Raw genomic sequence first — 18,450 nt, 5'->3', positions numbered from 1 at the left:
GTAGACATAAACTGACATACCTGAATTTAGAGGATATAATTAGTCAAGGAAAGGAAGACAAATGTTTTGCTAAACTCAGTCACCATCACATTGGCTTTAATGGCCATGTGAAAGTGAGTTCTACTTTTGTGTTTTGGTATAGCAGCTGTGTTCTCAGACTGTGGCTTCATGATGTAAACTTTTTTTGGACAATCTCAATTTGAGACATTTCCTTACTATTTCTTTCTATGCTACCACTTACATCATGCCCTGAGTTATGTATAAATTGGGCTGTAAAACCAAACCATGTTTGGAAAAAAGCTAAACTGAGGGGGCTTTTTCCCTTGGCACTAGTATTTTTAATCTGGATTAATTCCCTCGTCTGTCTCACAGTACAGTCATGCTGTTACAAGTCTGGTGTTGCTGCCAAAGGCTTTGATTTGTACATCAACCACCTGAGCAGCTTTGGATCAGGACATAGAGGAGGTTATAGCTTTGTGCCTTTTAATGCCAGGATGATCAGTTCCAACCATTTAGCTTGACCTGCTGTACTCAGCCATGAGTTTCATCCAGTAGTTCTTCTATTGAGCTCTGTAATGTCTGGTGGATTTATAGCACATAATGTAGAACTTTATCCTTTTTTTCACACAACAGTTCCAAGAAATTACATGATACTTGGTCATCTTTGCACAAATCTTCTTCACCTGAATTCTGATTCACAGTTGAGAAAGTGAGAGAAAATGTTCCACCTCTTCGTCCCGCAGTTTTAATTTTTTTAACTCTGTTCAGCTTTGTATAATACCAGATGCCTCTTGCTTTTTCTCTGCCCATTTAGTTTCTTTACCTATTGTCCTTTCATTAAACTTTGTGGTTGTTGCTCTTTCTCCTGGGCTAGTCTCAGTCTATCTGGGGGCTTTTTTCCTAATGAATGAAGGTTAAATTTGGAAGCCTTCCAGGTCAGAGCAACTGTTGCTGATTCAGAAAAAATGTTTGCCTTTGGACTCTGTATTCACTCTGTAATGTCACTGGGAAATTTGGGATACTGCAGTTTGCAATGACATCAGATACTATCCCTTACCTGCTTGTAGTAAATTGACTCTTCCTGGGTCATTTGCATGGTTAATTGAAAGAGTGTCTGCTGTTCTGCTTTGTTTCTCTTACAGCTCAAATGGGCTCTGTGGTCTCTCCAAATGAAAAGACATATCCGTGCAGGTTTATAAAAAATCCTTGAATATCAGGTCCTAAGGAGAGCACATACAATTTATAAGAGGCCACACTAAAAACTTCCTTCAACTTTTCCAAAGTTGCAAAGAGAATGGGTGATCTGGAAGTCCCAGATTACAGTGCCCGCTGTGGGCAGATGGGCAGTTCAAATTCCTGCTCTAATCAGGAATGAGAAAAGCCATTATTCTCCTCTGTCACTTGCTGTTTTCTGGGAGAAGGGCTAATACATGTGTGTGTCAGAAAACTACTACACATATGGGTATTTTCTGAGGGAACTCAGTTTCTGGCTCATTCTTGGTGGCTTTGGTAAATTAAGTTTGCAGGAACTTGACAGGGATAAGCGGAGCTGGGTCACCTTTGGCAGGGCCACCTGAGCCCATGTAGGTTTTGATCTCCACAGCAGTGAGTGAATGAGCTCCTGCTGGTCCCAAATTCACTGAACTGGTAATGGTGGAGAAAAACCAGTGATAGTGTCCAGCTGAGTATCCAGACTGACATCCCTAAGAACTTTTTGAACAGTAACAAGATAACATTACTCAGCCTGTAACAGCTTCAAAACACAGCTCTACCTTCTGCCTGAATTCACCTCCCTCAGTTCATATTTCATTCTGCTTGCTCATTGTCTTCTTTCTGAATTCTACCTTGATTATTATTGATTTTGGGGACAAGCTGTCCTCTTGGTTTTGTCTGCAGTGCCAGTAAATCCATTATCAATCTGTAACAAACTGCAGACAGTGAACAGCTGTCAGGCTGAAGTGCAGCATCTGAGTTACAGTAGGTCACCAGCTCTTGGTGAGTGCCTTAAGAATGGAGGAAGTAGAAAGGGGAATCAGACCCAGGATTTAAATACTGAGTACCTGAATCACAGAGTAATGAGTAAATACCGTTGTTCAAATGTCCTGAAAGTGAGTGGCACCTCTTGCATCTCTGAGTTCTGGGCTGGAATCAGATAGTGTGAAAACTTAGCTGGGGATTATGAATAGGACTGCACATGATATCTGAAGAGGAGGTAGATAATATTTACAAGGCTTACAACAGCCTGGTCACCTAGAAGACTGATGTAAAAAAGCAAGTTTTACCTTATACAACCCCCATTATGCCAAACAAGGAATCCTACTTAGAACCAGATCCTGCTCCCTTTGAAGTAAGTGGAAAACTTTCCATTTGCTTCGTTGTGCAGGATCAGGCCCACAGGGAGTCTAGTTTGTCTCTGTAAACAGGATAAAGAAGCAAAAGAAACATCTGAGGCCACTTGTAAGAATTTCCTGGCACTGTAGGTACCAATAATTAAGAAGTAAAAAGAAAAAACCCTAATGCTTTATACAAAAACATTTTCATCCACATTTGCTTTCCTCTTTCCGAACTTACTTCTCATGAGCTAGAAAGAGAATTGTGAAATGTTTGGCAAACAAAAAGGACTTTGGTCTAAATTCTGTGTTCTGTCCATATGCACTTTCTTCTTTGTAAACTTTGTTCTGGAAGCACCTCTGGACTCACCTAAAATGGGCCACCAAAGCAGATCCTAAACCTGGCAGCTCTGTAGAGACACACATAGCTTTGTACATCCTGCACTGCCAAAACCTTGGAGAGGATTGTGTTCTGTTGCATCCAACAATAGAACAAGACTAGATGCATTCAGCTGGCTGGGTCCTGGCAGTTGTTTCACTTGTAATAGCATGTTAATAACCCCAATTAATAGAAATAAAAATAAATAAAAAAAAAAAAACCCTGGGAAACAACTTGTAAGAGTTTGAAAAATGCAGGCTGTGATATTCAGAAAGGAGAATTTTGCCATTAGCTACCATACAAAGCTATTGAAGCTGGGTGAGGAATGACATCTCTGTGTCTCCTTTTATTTTTCCAATCTGAGGAAAGCTAAACAGAAACCAAGAAAACATTACTGTCAATAGCAACGGACCTCAAATTCAAGACATGTTTGTCCTGAAGTTTCTTGTCTATTTACAGCTCCCATCTTGATATCTCAAAGTTTTCCTCCTATGCAACATGATATTCTCAGTAGTTTGTACAGGAAATGTCATCTAGATAAATTGTGTTGAGGGGGGTGCATGGCTTGTTAAAAAAAAAAAGCCCCACAGAAAGAGTAAATATTATTGTTTTGCTCCAAAATAAGAAGTCAGAGAATATTTTCATTGGATCCTATGCGCCTATTTTGGATCTCACTGTATTTTCACATACTCATGACCAGAAATATGCAAAAAACTCTGTAGGATTTCAAAATATGAGGAATGATGCACCATTTGGACATTGGGTTTACAATCTGCAGTTTTCTTGTATCCATTTGTTGCTGTGACACTTTGGCATCTGTGACATTGCCTCTCATGGAGCTGCTTTCCTTATTGGCAGCCTCAGTGCAGAAACCAGAACCTGAATGTGTTGCCATGACTGAAGTAACATATCCACAGATAAACTGATCACTGATAGATTATCCAACAGCCATAGCTCATCCAGTCCCTCCAAAATTGTGTTGAAAAATATTGGTTCAAAAGTATCAAGAAATTTGCTTTGATTTTCTCTATTATTTAGCCTCCATGTAGCATCAGTTTAGCAGCATTAGGGGTATTAAAAATGGAAGACATTTCTGTCAGAGTAGGAAGAGCAGACTTGCAACTTAACACAATAATGCATTTTCTAAGACCCAAGTGCAGAATGATCCCAGATTTTTGTCTTATCCCATATCAAACAATTACAGTTGTATTCTACATTAAATTGGTTTTGTTCTTGTTAACTACAGAAGATAAATACATCATAGGAGGACTATGAACAATTAAGAGGCTGAAACTCATATTACTTAAGACATTCTGTGGAGGTCTTTATTTTTTGCAGCATTTTACTTAATCACCTAACAGCAGCCCAGGGAACTTCAATCTGTAGAAGATATGATATCATCCACACCAGCCACATTAAAAACTATGTGTCCTGGCACTTGTTCTGCCCATGGGTACCTTAAATATTAGATGTGGCCCGTGGATTGAATCAGATTATTTCTGGATGTGCAGTGTTTGTAACATCTTTTCCACACCCTGTTTTATGTGGGTCACCATTACCATGTGACTGAAAGCAGAGCACCTTTCCTCTGCCAAGAAATTGCAAAATGGCAAAGATTTTTTGCAGTGTAGGTTGGCTGATGGGAACTGTATTGTTGGTGTTGAACCCTCAACAACAAAGGCCTTTTCCTCCTGCTTGTAGGCAAGGAGATTGCTGTATTTCAAGCCAAAAATTTATACACTTACATAAACTCCCTAATGCCAGCTGTGTAAACCAAACCTTGAGATCTGGACCAATGTGAACTCTCCCCTCACCACTACAATATCATTGTTGGTAAGTATTAGATAAAATGCAAAAGCATGCAGGGACCTGGATCTTGCAGGAGTGGATTTTCCTTTGTGTTTGAGAAAGACTGAAGTTGCAATGTCTGAAGTACAGAAAAGATGAATACAGTAGCATGATCATCTTTACTCCAGGCTTGTGTGATCTGGGAGTAAAATTTTAAGTTTTTGCCACCTAAGGTTTCACACTTCTCTGGTTAGTACAAAAATAGAACCTAAGGAAGGATATGGAGAGAACCTTCCAATCATATCTGCAGAAGGAGGATCAACTGCTTACTTTGGTTATTGGGGAAGAGGAGACAAGGAGAAATCACCTAAATTTGCAGCAGAGATTATTTAGGCAGGCACTAAAGAAGAGCTTTCAAAATGTTAGAACTGGAACAACTGCTGAAGGTTTGAATGTTCTTTGTCAGGAGAATCTCACTCAACAAGCATTCACTAGTGGATGGTTCAGGTGTGCTTGATCACACCTTTCTGTGGAGACACAAGCCAGCCCACTTTTGGTCTTTTCCAGGCCTCCTCTAGAGACAGTTAAAACTACAGAAGGCTTTTCTTAGTTTTTGCACAGCTGTGTTTGAGTTCTTGCTTAGACAAAGACTTGATAATATCTGTGAGAATCATGTGCTGCATCCACCCTCTGTCTCCTGGGACATGAGTCACTTGTGAAGTGCATTTCATCAAAACTATTTCACCTTCTGCCCTGTGAAGTCATTGATGGCACAAAAAGATTCTATTCCCTTGTGACCAGTGGGAAAAATATCCAGTCATAGTTTACAGTGGTCATGCCAGTAACACACACAATATTGTGTTTTCCTTTTCTGATGGGCAGAATGTTTATTTTTCTACCAGCTGCATTCACTTAGTGTGTTATTCATCTATTTGATTTCACTATGTGTCTATTTAACAGTTTGCAGTAAGGATGATCCACTCTCTAAATAGCTTTTCTCCACATAGTTATGATTTAAGTGGGTCTATATTATTTGAATCTGATAGTATCACATAGTATAGCTGAATATTGGATTTATACCACAGATGGAACAGATTCAGAAATTATTTGAAAGTCATACAGTCCTAATTATCTTACAATATCTACCTCTGAACCTGGGAAAGTTGAAAGGAAGACAATGAATACACATTCCAAAATAACATAAGCCAAAATGTCAAGTGTACTATGTATCTAAAGGGACAGAAATTAGCTTATGATGTTTTTCTTGAGTCTTTTATGTCAGAGTGCACTGGGGGCTAGAGTTTTAAGGGTTATTTGGGTTTTCAAAGCCCAGTACAGAGACAGAGACTTTTGGATCCAGGGGAGATATTGACTAGTTTAAAGTGGCTTGAATTCCATCTCTGATGTATGTGTGTAAATGTACCTGGATATTTGATTAGATTAAATCTCACCATGATTGTTATTACAGTTCTCTACAAAATGCTTGCAGCTAAATCAAAAAGGTCATCAGTCATTTTCTCTGAGTTTCAATGTCTGAGTGTGCATTCAAACATAACTCCTCTTGTGCACATCTAGAGTCAAATGCAGATAAAAGACTGAACAGGGCAGGGACATTCCAAGTACTACAGAATAATTTTACTAAAAGGTTTGGCTTTAAAAAGAAAAAAATCTAACTTAATTTAAGATGCATGGGTAAAAGAGTGGGAGAGCAGAATTCATTTTCACATCCTGAACGTTGCTGTCCATGTTGTGAAAGTAACAGAAGGTTGAAACCCTAAGTATGACAGAACTGTTCATGTCACACAAACTCAGAAAATCTGAGATCTGATGCTGAAATTCTGCCCAGGACAGACTTTGTATCAAAGATATTCAGTTCAGTTCTGTGCAGGCATATAAGCAGGAGATTTCACTCACTGCATTTGGGGTTGGATCTCTGTTCCAATTACAAAGACCCCTTTCAATTTATAGGTATCTTGAGGACCACGGTTTTTAGCAATTTATTTGAGTTTAAGAGTTCTAGAGTTTTTAGCAGTTATTATCCATGAAACTTTAGAAAGGAGCATGGGAAACATTTTCCCAGAGTGGTGTAGGTTTCACTATTGTGGATTGACTGTGCTGCCCTTTTTTTTTGGATAGGCTTAGGGAGGCTGGGACAGGATCACTCATAAAATATACATTTAGATTGAGGCAGCAGAAGCAAGTAGCAAATCTAGTAAGGTGATAAATGTCTGGAACTCACCATGTTCTCCATGACTCCTGTCCTGTTGGCAAGCTCACACTCCTCTGCATGCCCATTGCAAAAGCAGCTTCCCCGGATGATCAGGTCATAAATAGCATAGTGGGCAAATCTTTGGGGTTTCTCTACCAATCCCGAGCCATGGCAGGGACATTCCTGTCTTTTTAACAAGAGCAGGCGGAGGTTGGTGAGCTTCAGCAGATCCTGAGCCTCAGGACTGTAAGGGTCTTCGATCTTGTTAGCTGGACTTAAGGCACGATAAATCACCTGAAAGAGAGAAAGTTCACATCCCACAGCTGATAGTAGTGCTCTGCACACACAGCAAATATCCCAAGATGATCTTCAGGAAAAAGCAGGAAGCCCTCACTTCTTGCAGTTCAGCCAATATGTCAAGGTACAAGATAAATCTACTTCCTTGTGTTTCTGAGCCCAGTGACAATCGTGTCACTCAAAGAACTCCAAGGTTTATTGGCACAAATGCAGTGTTAATGCCATCCCAGCCTACTTCCTTGTGTTTCTGAGCCCAGAACTCAAAGAACTCCAAGGTTTATTGGCACAAATGCAGTGTTAATGCCATCCCAGTTTCTGGAAGCATTTTAGGAGCATGCCTTTAGCATGAGTTCCAGAGTCAGCTAAACAAAGGCACTAAAGGCATTTGTGAAAGAAGTGGGAACTGTGATCAGACTTTTTTCTCAGGTCACTTGAACTATGGTGGAAACACAGCTTGGCTTTGGGCAAGTGAGCACTGAGGGAGCCCTGTCTGCACACAAAGCCAGGTGGTTTATTACTTAGAAGCAACTACAAAGCAGTGAGTTCACAGGACCCCAGGTTGTTACTCTTCTGTCACAGCATTTTTGCTCCTCGATAGTTCTCCAGAGCAGTAACAGTTGGGCTTTGAGCATCTCAGTTCTAATTTGGTGTTTAACAGAGACTGTTGTATTTTAGCTCACCAGCACTCTACCCTTCTCTATCTCTTGGGGTGTGCTTGTTTCTGTTGCTTTTGGGAGAGGTAGATAATGGAGGGCTGCACCACAGTCCTTGTCAGTGAAATAGAGAACTGTAAGCACTGTTTCCAGGCTTAGATGTGTTAACTCCAATTCGACAGTAGTTTTCTCTGCTTGAGTTTTTCCACCATGGCAGAGATATTTGCCCTTGGGATTCTTTGGCCCTGCTTTATAAGTGGTCACAGTCTCTGTCTGACTCACTTTGTTAGTATTAGCAGAGTGAAATCTTTGTTTCCATAGGGATTCCCTTTTTCTCTCTCTCAGTTTTTTGTTCTTCCTAATGAACTGATCAGTTAAAACATTTGTAGCATGAAAAATACTTTTGGTCCTTTTAGCTTGCAGAAGCCCCAAAAGAGCTTGTGATATATGCCTAGGAGATAGTTCAGTTGCATGTTGATGGCACATGGGGAGGCAAATACCCTTAATTAACAGAATCAGCTGTCAGGCTTTTCACAGAACCCAGCAAAGGCACTGGTACCTCTCCCACCTGTCTACAGTGTTTTCTATTTGGTTAACTCTGATTTTTTTTCCCTTCCTTTTAATTCTCTTCTCTTACACTGTCAGCTACTTACACAGCTGCAAACAGCCTTGCATGGTGAGATCAGAGATACCCACAGCTCCTTGTTTGATAGAGCTGTGGGCAGATTGCCCAGGCTGTGCAATGCAGGTGCCCACATTCCCCTGACCAATGAAGCCATGACAAAATAGCCCAAGCACTTCCACCCTGATGTCTGCATTCCCCTGGTCAATGGAACCATAAGCAAATGGCTCATTCTGTTCTGTCCAGGTGCCCAGCATTCCCCTTACTGGTGGATTCACAGGACAAAGACCAAATCTGCATATCTGTCCAGTTCCCCTAATCCAGGATGGTCTGATCTTTTGGTGGAAACCATTGTATGAACCCTGTCTCTTTCCCAGTCCCCTGTGGATCACACAGAGCTGTAGTGGCTTCTAAGAGTCGTGAGCACCTGCCAGTGTACAGGCACACACATCTCCTTCCCATGTGGTCAGCTAAACTAAGACCAAGGCAGGGAACTGGTCTTAGTTTAGCTGACTTCAGCAGGCTCTTCAGAGCTGAGAATAGCTCTGAAGAGCCTGCTGAAGTCAGCTAAACTAAGACCAAGGCAGGGAACTGGGTGGAATAGCTCTGAAGAGCCTGCTGAGTTCAGAGATCTTGAAGAATGGTTAAAAGTCCCTGTAAAACTGTTTAAATTGGCATAAACCAGAGAAATCAAGGGTAAAGCAGTCTATTCAGTCACTAGCTTTTATAAGCTCGCACTTGAAGTGTTCTCACACTTAGCATTCTTGTCTATGGTTTCTCTAACATACATGCTTAGTTAAAATGGTATCTCCTTTCAGATGTACCTCCAGAGGATACCCACCAGATAAGTGGCTTGAGAATACAAATGCTAGAGGTACTTCAATCCATAAAATAGACAATTGACAGGTAATTGATAAAGCGTTTTTGCAAGACCTGCTCTGCTCCTGCCAGACCTCCAGAGGATACCCACCAGATAAGTGGCTTGAGAACACAAATGCTAGAGGTACTTCTTAAAATAGACAATTGAGACGTAATTGATAAAGCGTTTTTGCAAGACCTGCTCTGCTCCTGCCAGTGACCTTCTTACACTGTTGCATATAGAAAAAACCTTATAAAATAAGGGCCTTGTTACCCTTGCACATGCATGGCTCAGGCCTGCTACTTAGGCTAAGCAGAAGGGAACTGAGGGAGAGTGATTCAGCTGGAGCAGGGGTAGAGAGATGGGAGAGCCACGAGAGCCGCGAGAGCCGCGAGAGCCGCGCTGCGTGCCTGCCGCGTGGTGTGCGGGGCTTGGGCTTGTTGTGCCTTAAAACTGTGTAAACTGATAACTGGCTAACTGCTTTAAAAGGCCTGGTTTTTGCAATAAAGCCCCTCTCCTTTGCACTGCCTGGGCACTCTGTGCCGCTTTGCTTTGTACATTATACAAGGCTGGGCAAGAGGCCTCATATCTGTGCCAGAGATCCCAGCTGTGAACAGCTATGGGACTCCTCACAGGAGATAGAGAGGAGGGGTGAATGAGGGGAAGAAAAAGAGTTTTTACTGGGTCTGTCTGAAAAAAATCAGAAGATAATGGTCAAAATATTTCTTTTTTCTCTCTGGTACTATACATCTTCTTGATTGCAATAGTCTTGCACTGTACTATGGTGAGTGTGAAGAAAATCCTGTGCACTACTAGAAACCTATTTTGTACATGGTATGACAAGTTTAAACAGATGGGTTCATATTTTGGGGTCTCCAGTCAATTATCCATCCTCCCCATGTCATAATTGGCATTCTGAGAGCACTGAGGTCCTTAGGCAAAGAGCAGCTGTCGGGGCTCTTCTCTCACCAAAGGGCCACTTGCTCTCACCAAGCTGTTTTGTTTCTTGTTTCTTTGCTTGACAGCTTAGAAAAAGGTTTGGTTTCCTGTGGCTTTATTGTTTTGCAAATATTTTCATTTCTGGCCTTGCCTCTCTTGAGAGGAGTTGCTTTGGCATTTTCCATATCCCATTAGAACACTGAATATCATTTGTGAGTAGAGACATTAATAGCTTGGAAGTCCCATAGGGATTGTGGCATCCTTTTAAGAAAAAAACTGTATTCCATTCCAGCTGAGGTACAAGAGTTTGTTTGTATGATTAATTCATGGCACATTTCTGTCTGGGATAAGCTCACTGGTGAGAATGGATTTGCTTGTCCTTATTTCTCCCAAGGCAAGTCTTGTTAAGTGTTAAAGATCTGATTTGGGTGGCATAACACTCCTGAGGTCTTCTGGGAGCTGCTTGAATGTTCTTCTACGATTCAAACTCCAGTAAGGAATTAACCTTCCTTAACTTTGTAAAAATCAAAGACATTTTGATCAGCAGATATATTGTGCCAATAGAAGTAGGTTTATGTGAGCTACATTTTGCACAGAGGTAGCAGGTTTATTTCATAACTAAATCAGTTTAGCTTTTATTTCACATCTTCATAAAACTAGAAAATGGAATTTCTCTCTCTTCTGGATGTCCCATTCTCCTTGAAACATTGATGGTTAAAATCCTTGGGCACAGACAATTGCATAAGGCAATCATCATCTCTTGCCTCATTTTTAATATTTGATTTAATGTTCTGTCTCACATGAAAGTGCCAGTCAGATAGTGGTTCCTTAACATATAGATTGCTGTACTGTCAAGAAAGAGATGTTAATACCTGTAATTTCTCCTTATTAGTCTACTGTATGTACTGATTGAAATAATTCTGTATTGGGATAAATTTTTTTAAAAGAACTGGTCTCACCTTACATGCCACGAATTATTTTTCCATAAATGCATAATTTAGCTAAAAATAACTGAATAAATAATCAAGAAAAACCAACTCTCTACACTTTTTTCTGTGTTATGAATGTATGAATATGTTTTAAATGAATGTGTTAGGGTTTATAGTTCCCTAAGGAAAAATGGATCCTAAATTAAGAGAGATTAGTGGTGGCTATATATATGGGTTGACAATTTCATATGATTTAGACAAGTATTTTATTTCTTTAAAAAAGGAGAAGCTATTGCTTTGATAAAAATACAGAGTGGGGAATGCAACTATTTGGTCATAGCCCCAGCACAATTGCTCACTATAATGCTCAGCAAGTAACTAGGGTCTCGTGCTGTTCTGGATTGATTTCAGTAGGAACTCAGTTTTATGTATATATTAATATTAATAAACTTGTATCTGGAAAATTCCCTGAGAATTCCGGGGGATGGATATCCATACATGCAATTTTGATAATTGCAGGCAAGAGATAAGAGTTTGACCATCTCAATCATTGATGCATGAATGTATTAAAGATTAGATTATAAATGGATCTAAGTACTAGAGTCATGAGCAGTTGGAGGAGACATTCCACCTTTTCAATGTGTTATTTGTTCCTTTTATTTCATTTCACAGGTTTGGTAGCTCTAAAGCCTATGAAGCAAGTTCCTTCTATGCAGATAGATATTTGATCTCTGCCTTTTGCAGAAAGGCAGAAATATTATTATTTTTTCATTTCCCAGAGATACTGTGTGAATTTTCAGTTTTCCATTATATTAATGAAAAAGATATGAAGAGATTATAATGATAAAGAAGTGTTTCCTTTTAATTAATATGCAAGTTTTGAAAAGAGCTAAAAGAGCTTCCCATGATTTTCACTGTAAAGCTATTTCTCATCTAATGAAATCTCTATGTGGTAGCAAGCTCTGTTCTTTTTTTTTTTTTCTTTTTTTTTTTTTTCCGTTTTAATGGACTGTTCTGAAATCTCCCAGTTGTTTCCCTAAATATCAGTGTGCAGCTGTCATGAAAGTAGCATAGGCACAGCTGCAGAAGAAATCTGATGGTGACTGAGTCTGCTTAGGGACACCCTAGAAATCTTTACATTGGACTGGGTGGAAGTGCAGCACCTCTGTAATTTAACCCTTGGTGGAAATCCATCCTAGGTCATGAGTTTCTCTTATAACCAGGAGCTGGCACTGGAGCTGAATGCTGAGTAGGATGTTCATGCTTATCTGCATATCTGCTATCGAGCGCATATTTGTCATTCTCATTCTCAAAAGTCAGTCAGCTGCGCCTCAAAAAGATGGTCCCTGTCCTCTCCTGACCTTCCTCTGAGCAAGGAAGTCTGGAAAATGCTGTAAGTGTGCAAAGCTAAAAGGCAGCACTGTGAGGTGACTGGTTTTGCTGTACACAAGTTGGTTCTGCCTCACATTGTTTTATCAACAATCAAGAGATCATCTTCATCTCGGAGACAGTGTCTCAGATTTTTGATTTCTTGCCATAGGTTTTGCTTCTCCATTCCTGATGCATCTAATTCTGTTTTCTTAACCTGAACTTCCAGCCAGTATTAGTCAGAAGAGATGTGGATACAACAAATGTTCCCCCTTGCAAAATCATAGCCTAAGGTCAAGGAATATGAATCATAAATGGAGGGCAGTGCCAATGCATGGCCTCCTGTAAAAGAAGCTCCTTATGCAGAGCAAGAATTTGATATTACAGATCATCCTTAAGCTGCGTTCATCATGTTGCACACACTCAGGTTAATGAGGTGAGAAATGTGTGTGTGCTTATGTTGGGTCCATCAGAAGGAAGCTGCAATAAAAACTCTCATCACTCCTAAATCCTCTTCATTAAGAGATTTTCATGTAAGTTGATTTTGTTCTTAAAGGAACAGTAAGCAATTGTCTCTGAATTTTTCCTACCCAGTGACATCCTCTGTTTTATTTGATGGAATCCTATCTTATGACACAGTAGTCTTTTTTCTGATTTACTGTTTGGAGCACAGAGAAAATTTAACTCTTCTCCCAGCCATTAGAAGGTCTATTCTGACAACTCATAGGGAATGGTGTTTTTAGTCAAGATCCACTGCTTTTCTGTCCTTCCAGAGAACAAAGCTTAGAAACCATTATGGAATATGGTAGCTTGTTAAAGAAATAATTGTACTTCTGATTTTTAAAATTTTTTTGATGTCGGTAAACTCAGCTACCACCAAGACAGTGGCATCGTAAATTCATTCTGTATTCTCCAAATCAGAAAGGATTGATGTGCCTTCAGTTTGTGTTTGCTCTGAGGTTATTCCAATAATCCAGCTGGTGTGGCATTTTAACATTAATATTTAGGCATAGCTGCTAATATGATTATGGCATAATTGAAGTCAGGCAAATCTAAGAGCCATGCAGACTTTTTCTATTCCTCAAACAAATTGTGTTCTGTAGGTTCAGGTTATTTGCAGATGTACATCCATGTAGAAAGGCAAGGGTTTTGGGAGAAGCAGTACCCTCTGAGACAGGTAATGTAGTTGGAACACAAAATCTAGACTATTTGAGAGAAAACCCTTCAGCTTTCAGTCTGTATACAGGGAATGAGCAAAACTCCTTCCTTTCTGTGCAGCAGCAGCTTGTGTGGGGATGTGAGAACATTTTCATGCTCCCATGAAATGCAGTGTCCTTTTTCATTACAAGGGATGGTGCTTGCTCTGAAATGGCAAAGGGTGGCACAAGGAGTTCTGTGATCAACAGCCTGACTGGGAACTGGACTGAGAACAGGGAGACTCATTTCACTGTTTGCTGGATTGTCAGGGAAAGTTAAAACACTCCATCACCATCAGTATCAACCCATGTCAACCAAGCTGTGTTCTCATGGGATAACATCCATTTCTTGTAAGTGGAGCCATTTGTATCTCTAGGTCTTGGCTGAAATCTTACACATGAACAGAATTAGCTAAATGTATAATCTCTGTGATGGTGATGTGTGGACAACTCTAGAGCAAATATTTAAGTGTTCTTTTGCCTGGAGTTTGAAAATTACAACAATAAATTACTACATTTTAGGCAACTTTTTTTTTTTTTTCACACCTGAAACCTGGATAAAAAAAGCAATGGCTGCAACTCCACTAAAGTCTTTTTTTTTTTTAAAAGGTGAGAAGAAAAAATAAGTTTATATCTGCTGCCTTCTATGTTCAGAAAATGCAGAAGCAATGCTAATGAACCCCACTGCTGTGTCTTTCTGGCTGATTTATTATGTTCCAAATGTTTCTGAAATGGTTCATTACAAACCAGGTCAGAGTAGGACACTTGGTGCCCTCCTCAAGTTCACTTGCCAGGGATGGGATTGCTGGGCTAGTCTCAGTCAGTTCAAATTCCCTTCAGAGACAAATCCTTGAGCCCCTTAATTCTTCCTCCAGGGAAGCAGGGCCTGGCAGTGCTGTCAGCTTGTTGACACTGCTGCTGTTAACTGCTTCCTCCCAACCTGCCTCTGCATTCTGTCTGCTCTGCAGCTCAAGTTAAACAAAATGCTGAACAGACAGCCCTAGTCATACCCACCAGGCACTTACCTACACTAGTGACTAATCCCTCCTGGAATCCTTTCCACTGGAAGCTGGAATAACCCAGCTGGAAGCTGGAATAACCTGAACATAATGCAACTTTCAGAGGCCAGTGCTGGTGACTGTTGGATAATTCACTGAAGTGAAAGACTTTGAATCAATTCAAACACAAGCCTTTGAATCTTAGCTATTGGGAATTCAACCTTGTGATGTGCTGAGCAGGTTTCTTTCGAGTGACCCCACTGCCACATGAGATCAGAACTCTAAGAAGCCACCGAAGCCTCAGTGGTGACCTCTTGAATTATTGATGTTGCCATTTAATGAGGGGTGTGGTTGTGTGTGTGTGCACAGGGAATATTCTTTGTTTATCAAAAGGTTTGTCATGAATGCAGTAAAAGAGAAGCTTGAGAACCAAGAGTGGGAAATGTAGGTCCCTGGAACAGGATCCACGCATCCCACACAGAGCCTTGTCCCTGGCCTTGGTGCTTGGGTGCAGTTGGTCCCCCTGTGCCACAGCTATGGCTCAGGAGGTCCCCGTGGATGGAGAAAGGCAGCAGAGCTTCAGTGCCAGTGCAGAAGAAAAGACCTTCCACAGGGCTGACTCTGGCTTCTCTCTGAGCATCCTGGTGGCTCTTGAAGCAGTCAGAACTGCACCCATCACAACCTGTCCTGGTCGGGCATTCACCAAGGGGAGCGTGTTTAGAAGAGTGATTAAATGTCTTTTAGCTGCAGAGGGTCCACTCATCTTTGACAAAAGGCACTGCTGGGGACTTCTGTCCCTAAAGAGGTCACCACAGGATACAAAACGGAGAATGAACAGGTCTTCTGTGCAAGGCACACTTAACATGTTGCCATAGAAACCAGTTACTTAATTCAGGCATACACAATTCTTCCAGCCCCCAGTGAATTCCAGTAATGGGTTTATTATATCACACTTCATTGGTGTCATCTGTCACACAGACACTCACATAAATGAACCAGCCTTTGATTCAGAACTCCCTTCCACTAGCTAGACCCAGTAGGGGAAGGGTCTCCTTCTGGGCCTGGTGGTGATGAGCAGGTCAGTGTTCCACCCCACTTTGCATGCTAATGTTTTCCTTTCATGCAAACCTCACATTCAATGGAGGAGAACATTTGTTTTCATTTCCTGATATTCCAGTTTATTAAAAACGTGCTCATAATCTCTCAGATCCTCAAGTGCACGTGCTGTCAGGATGCAGGTTCAAACATTTCAGTCCCTTTTTCTCCCCACATGATGTTTGAACTGCAGCTCACATTGGTGCCTGATGCAATGCTGTGTTAATTTCTCCTTTTGTTTAGGCCAAAGTTTTGATGTATGTCAGCTGACCTGAAGGCTCATTTTAGGCTCCATGACTATATAGTAGAGTGTTTTCAAGTTAGAAGAACAGATGGATGGACAAGTGGGTAAAAAAGGTCTCAACTGATTCATAAGACTCCATGCCGGTATTCCCTGTAGATGGACTTACAGATGATGAACAGACCTTGAAAATGTGGTGTTGGTTTAGTTGTTCATGAACTAATGATGAGGATCCTAGGATTTCAAATGTATTCTATCTACTAAAGTACTCTGGATCTGAACAGGAGTAAGGGATTTAACAAATGCTTGAGTAAAAGAAAATGGAAAAGATGTATTAGAGAATAATCTTCCTGCATTTCTATATGAGGTGCTCCCCAATGCTTTCTGTCTCAGATATATCTTATCTGAGATGGAATGGAGATATGTGACCTGTCAGAGGTGAAAAATAAGGAGCAATTTACCAGAGACAAGAGATATGCCTTAACTTATGTTCTGCTGTGACATTGTCATGTCACTCACCCAAATGTCTTTTTCTCCATCCTAGTCTCCTAAAATTTTCTCTTCTGACAAATTTTTTGCCTTGCTTTTAGGAAGAATCTTTTTCAGTGGTCTTGGTGGCCAGAACGTGCTGAATTAGATGCATCTCAATTTAAAAATGTGTGTAGGTTACTGAAGCTATAGCACCTTCTAATGTCATGCCTACATTCTCAGTTCTGGAAGCCAGTTAACCTGAAATCTTGTTTCATTATGTGTCCCAGCAAGGGTTTAATTTTTTTTAACTCCTTTTGTGTCCTGTTAAAAAAGGAATTTGACTGTTCTCAGAATGAATAGGACCCAAGAATAACCTGAGTCTCATGTGGTGAAAATTACTTCAAACCCCTCAGTAAAGAAAACTGGCATTTATGTGAGAGCATTAATTAGCACTTAAGTTGGAACAGTTTTGATCATTTCAGACGTGCTGTCAGCTTGTGATGTGAGCCCCTCAGCAATCCAAGGCTTAGCCAGAATCAGTAACTGGGTAGGTCAGAGTGGAGGTGAAAAAGAAGCAGAGAACACTGAAGAAAATCCTGGTGGGGATTCAGTCAGCTGCCTTCAAAGTCACTTGAGTCAGTGCTTAGGGGATGCCCTGGTGACATTTGTGACATCTTCAGAACAAGGTGTAAAATTGCAGTTCTGAGGTGTGTGGGCAAAGGTCCCCTGAGACCTGCAGTAACAGTGGCAGTGTCACTCAGGCAAATCTGATCAGGTGTCACTGTAAATGGCTACACTCTGCCTTCCTTTATTTCAGTTCACAAAAGAATCTGCTATGTCATACTGCTGACCTGAAAACTTGGTGCTTCTGCACCCTTGCCATAGGGAGGACATTTCTTGGATTGATTAAGAGGTCTGTGTAAGGTCTGTCCAGGGCCTGACAACCCTTTTGGGTTAATGTGCTGTGAAACAGCATTTGTCTTGTCCTCTGTTAAGTTGCCACGCAGATTCCTGTGTGCTGCTTTAAAGCTTCAGCACTTCTCCCGTGGAGGAAGTGACCTCTGCACTGATTCAATTCATGCTCATGAAAGTATTTGGGATCTGCAAGGCTAACCTGTAAATTTAGGAATGTTCTTATTATTAATATTGTTTTCTGACATGTCCTACCATGCCACAGATTGATTAAGTACACATATACTCATTGCAGTGTAGCTGCTGCCCAAATTGACAGAATCACTTTGACACTTGTAATCACAAGGCTTGTGTTGGATGAATGTTTTATTATTTGGTTTTCTGCCATCCACTTCTCAGATTTGTTGTAGCAGCAGCACATGGTCTTGATATTCCCCAAGGTTAAGTAAGCACAGAAGCCAACATAGTGCAGGGGATGCTGTACTAGAGAGGGAAGGGTTATTTTGTATTTGAGGCTGAGGCATTTCCCTCAGACCCTGTATTCTGTCCCTCACTCAGCCAGAATTGTCCTCTCTTACAAAACACTTCACCTTCCCGTGCTGCTCTTTTCTCATCTGTGAAATGGCAGCAGAACCCTTGTGTGTGTGCTGAAGATCATTAGCTGGGTTTTGCAAAGTACTTCCAGATTTTTGATTGGAAGGCACACAAGAATGGAAAAATATATTACTTGCTGAGATTCTTGACGTGGCAAATTGCAACCTCCCTACAGAAGACATTTGGATGCATTTGACTTGCATTTGACTTTGACATGAAATGAATAATGATAACTGACCAGTTGAATAATTAATTAATTCTGACACCAGAAATAAGGCAGTTTAGTAGTCAGATGATCTGTTCCAGGTTTCTAATATGCAGAGATGTTTCTTAGCCTGTTACATGCAGATTAATTCAATCTCTCCCTGCTTCTTGCCCCTATCTCAGGTATACTACCTTGGTTTCTTCTCATGTGCATTTTGAAGTGCACTGCTGAAACACTGGGTTGTCTGAAGCTTATCTGGACCATTCACCTCACACCTAAGTTTAATTTGCAGGTAAATGTTACTGCTGAATCTGCTGACCACTTCCAGAAACCAAAAGGATTGTGACTTCTCTGAGGACAACAGA

General features: G+C 40.8%; 1 protein-coding gene across 1 annotated transcript in view; it reads right to left on the bottom strand.

The window, feature by feature from the left end:
- LOC120495750 (netrin-4-like) overlaps positions 1 to 18,450 on the bottom strand; it is a 45,493-nt gene that overhangs the window by 18,945 nt on the left and 8,098 nt on the right. Inside the window, exon 3 of the mRNA XM_039695584.1 lies at positions 6,737 to 7,000. Within this exon, the coding sequence (XP_039551518.1) occupies positions 6,737 to 7,000 (264 nt within the window). The remainder of the gene's footprint in view (positions 1 to 6,736; positions 7,001 to 18,450) is intronic.

The sequence above is a fragment of the Passer montanus genome, unplaced genomic scaffold (genome assembly GCF_014805655.1).
Source record: "Passer montanus isolate IOZ18808 unplaced genomic scaffold, ASM1480565v1 scaffold9, whole genome shotgun sequence".
Lineage (NCBI taxonomy): Eukaryota > Metazoa > Chordata > Aves > Passeriformes > Passeridae > Passer > Passer montanus.
The sequence above is the reverse complement of the archived record's forward strand: the minus strand, read 5'-3'. Positions and strand labels throughout refer to the sequence as shown.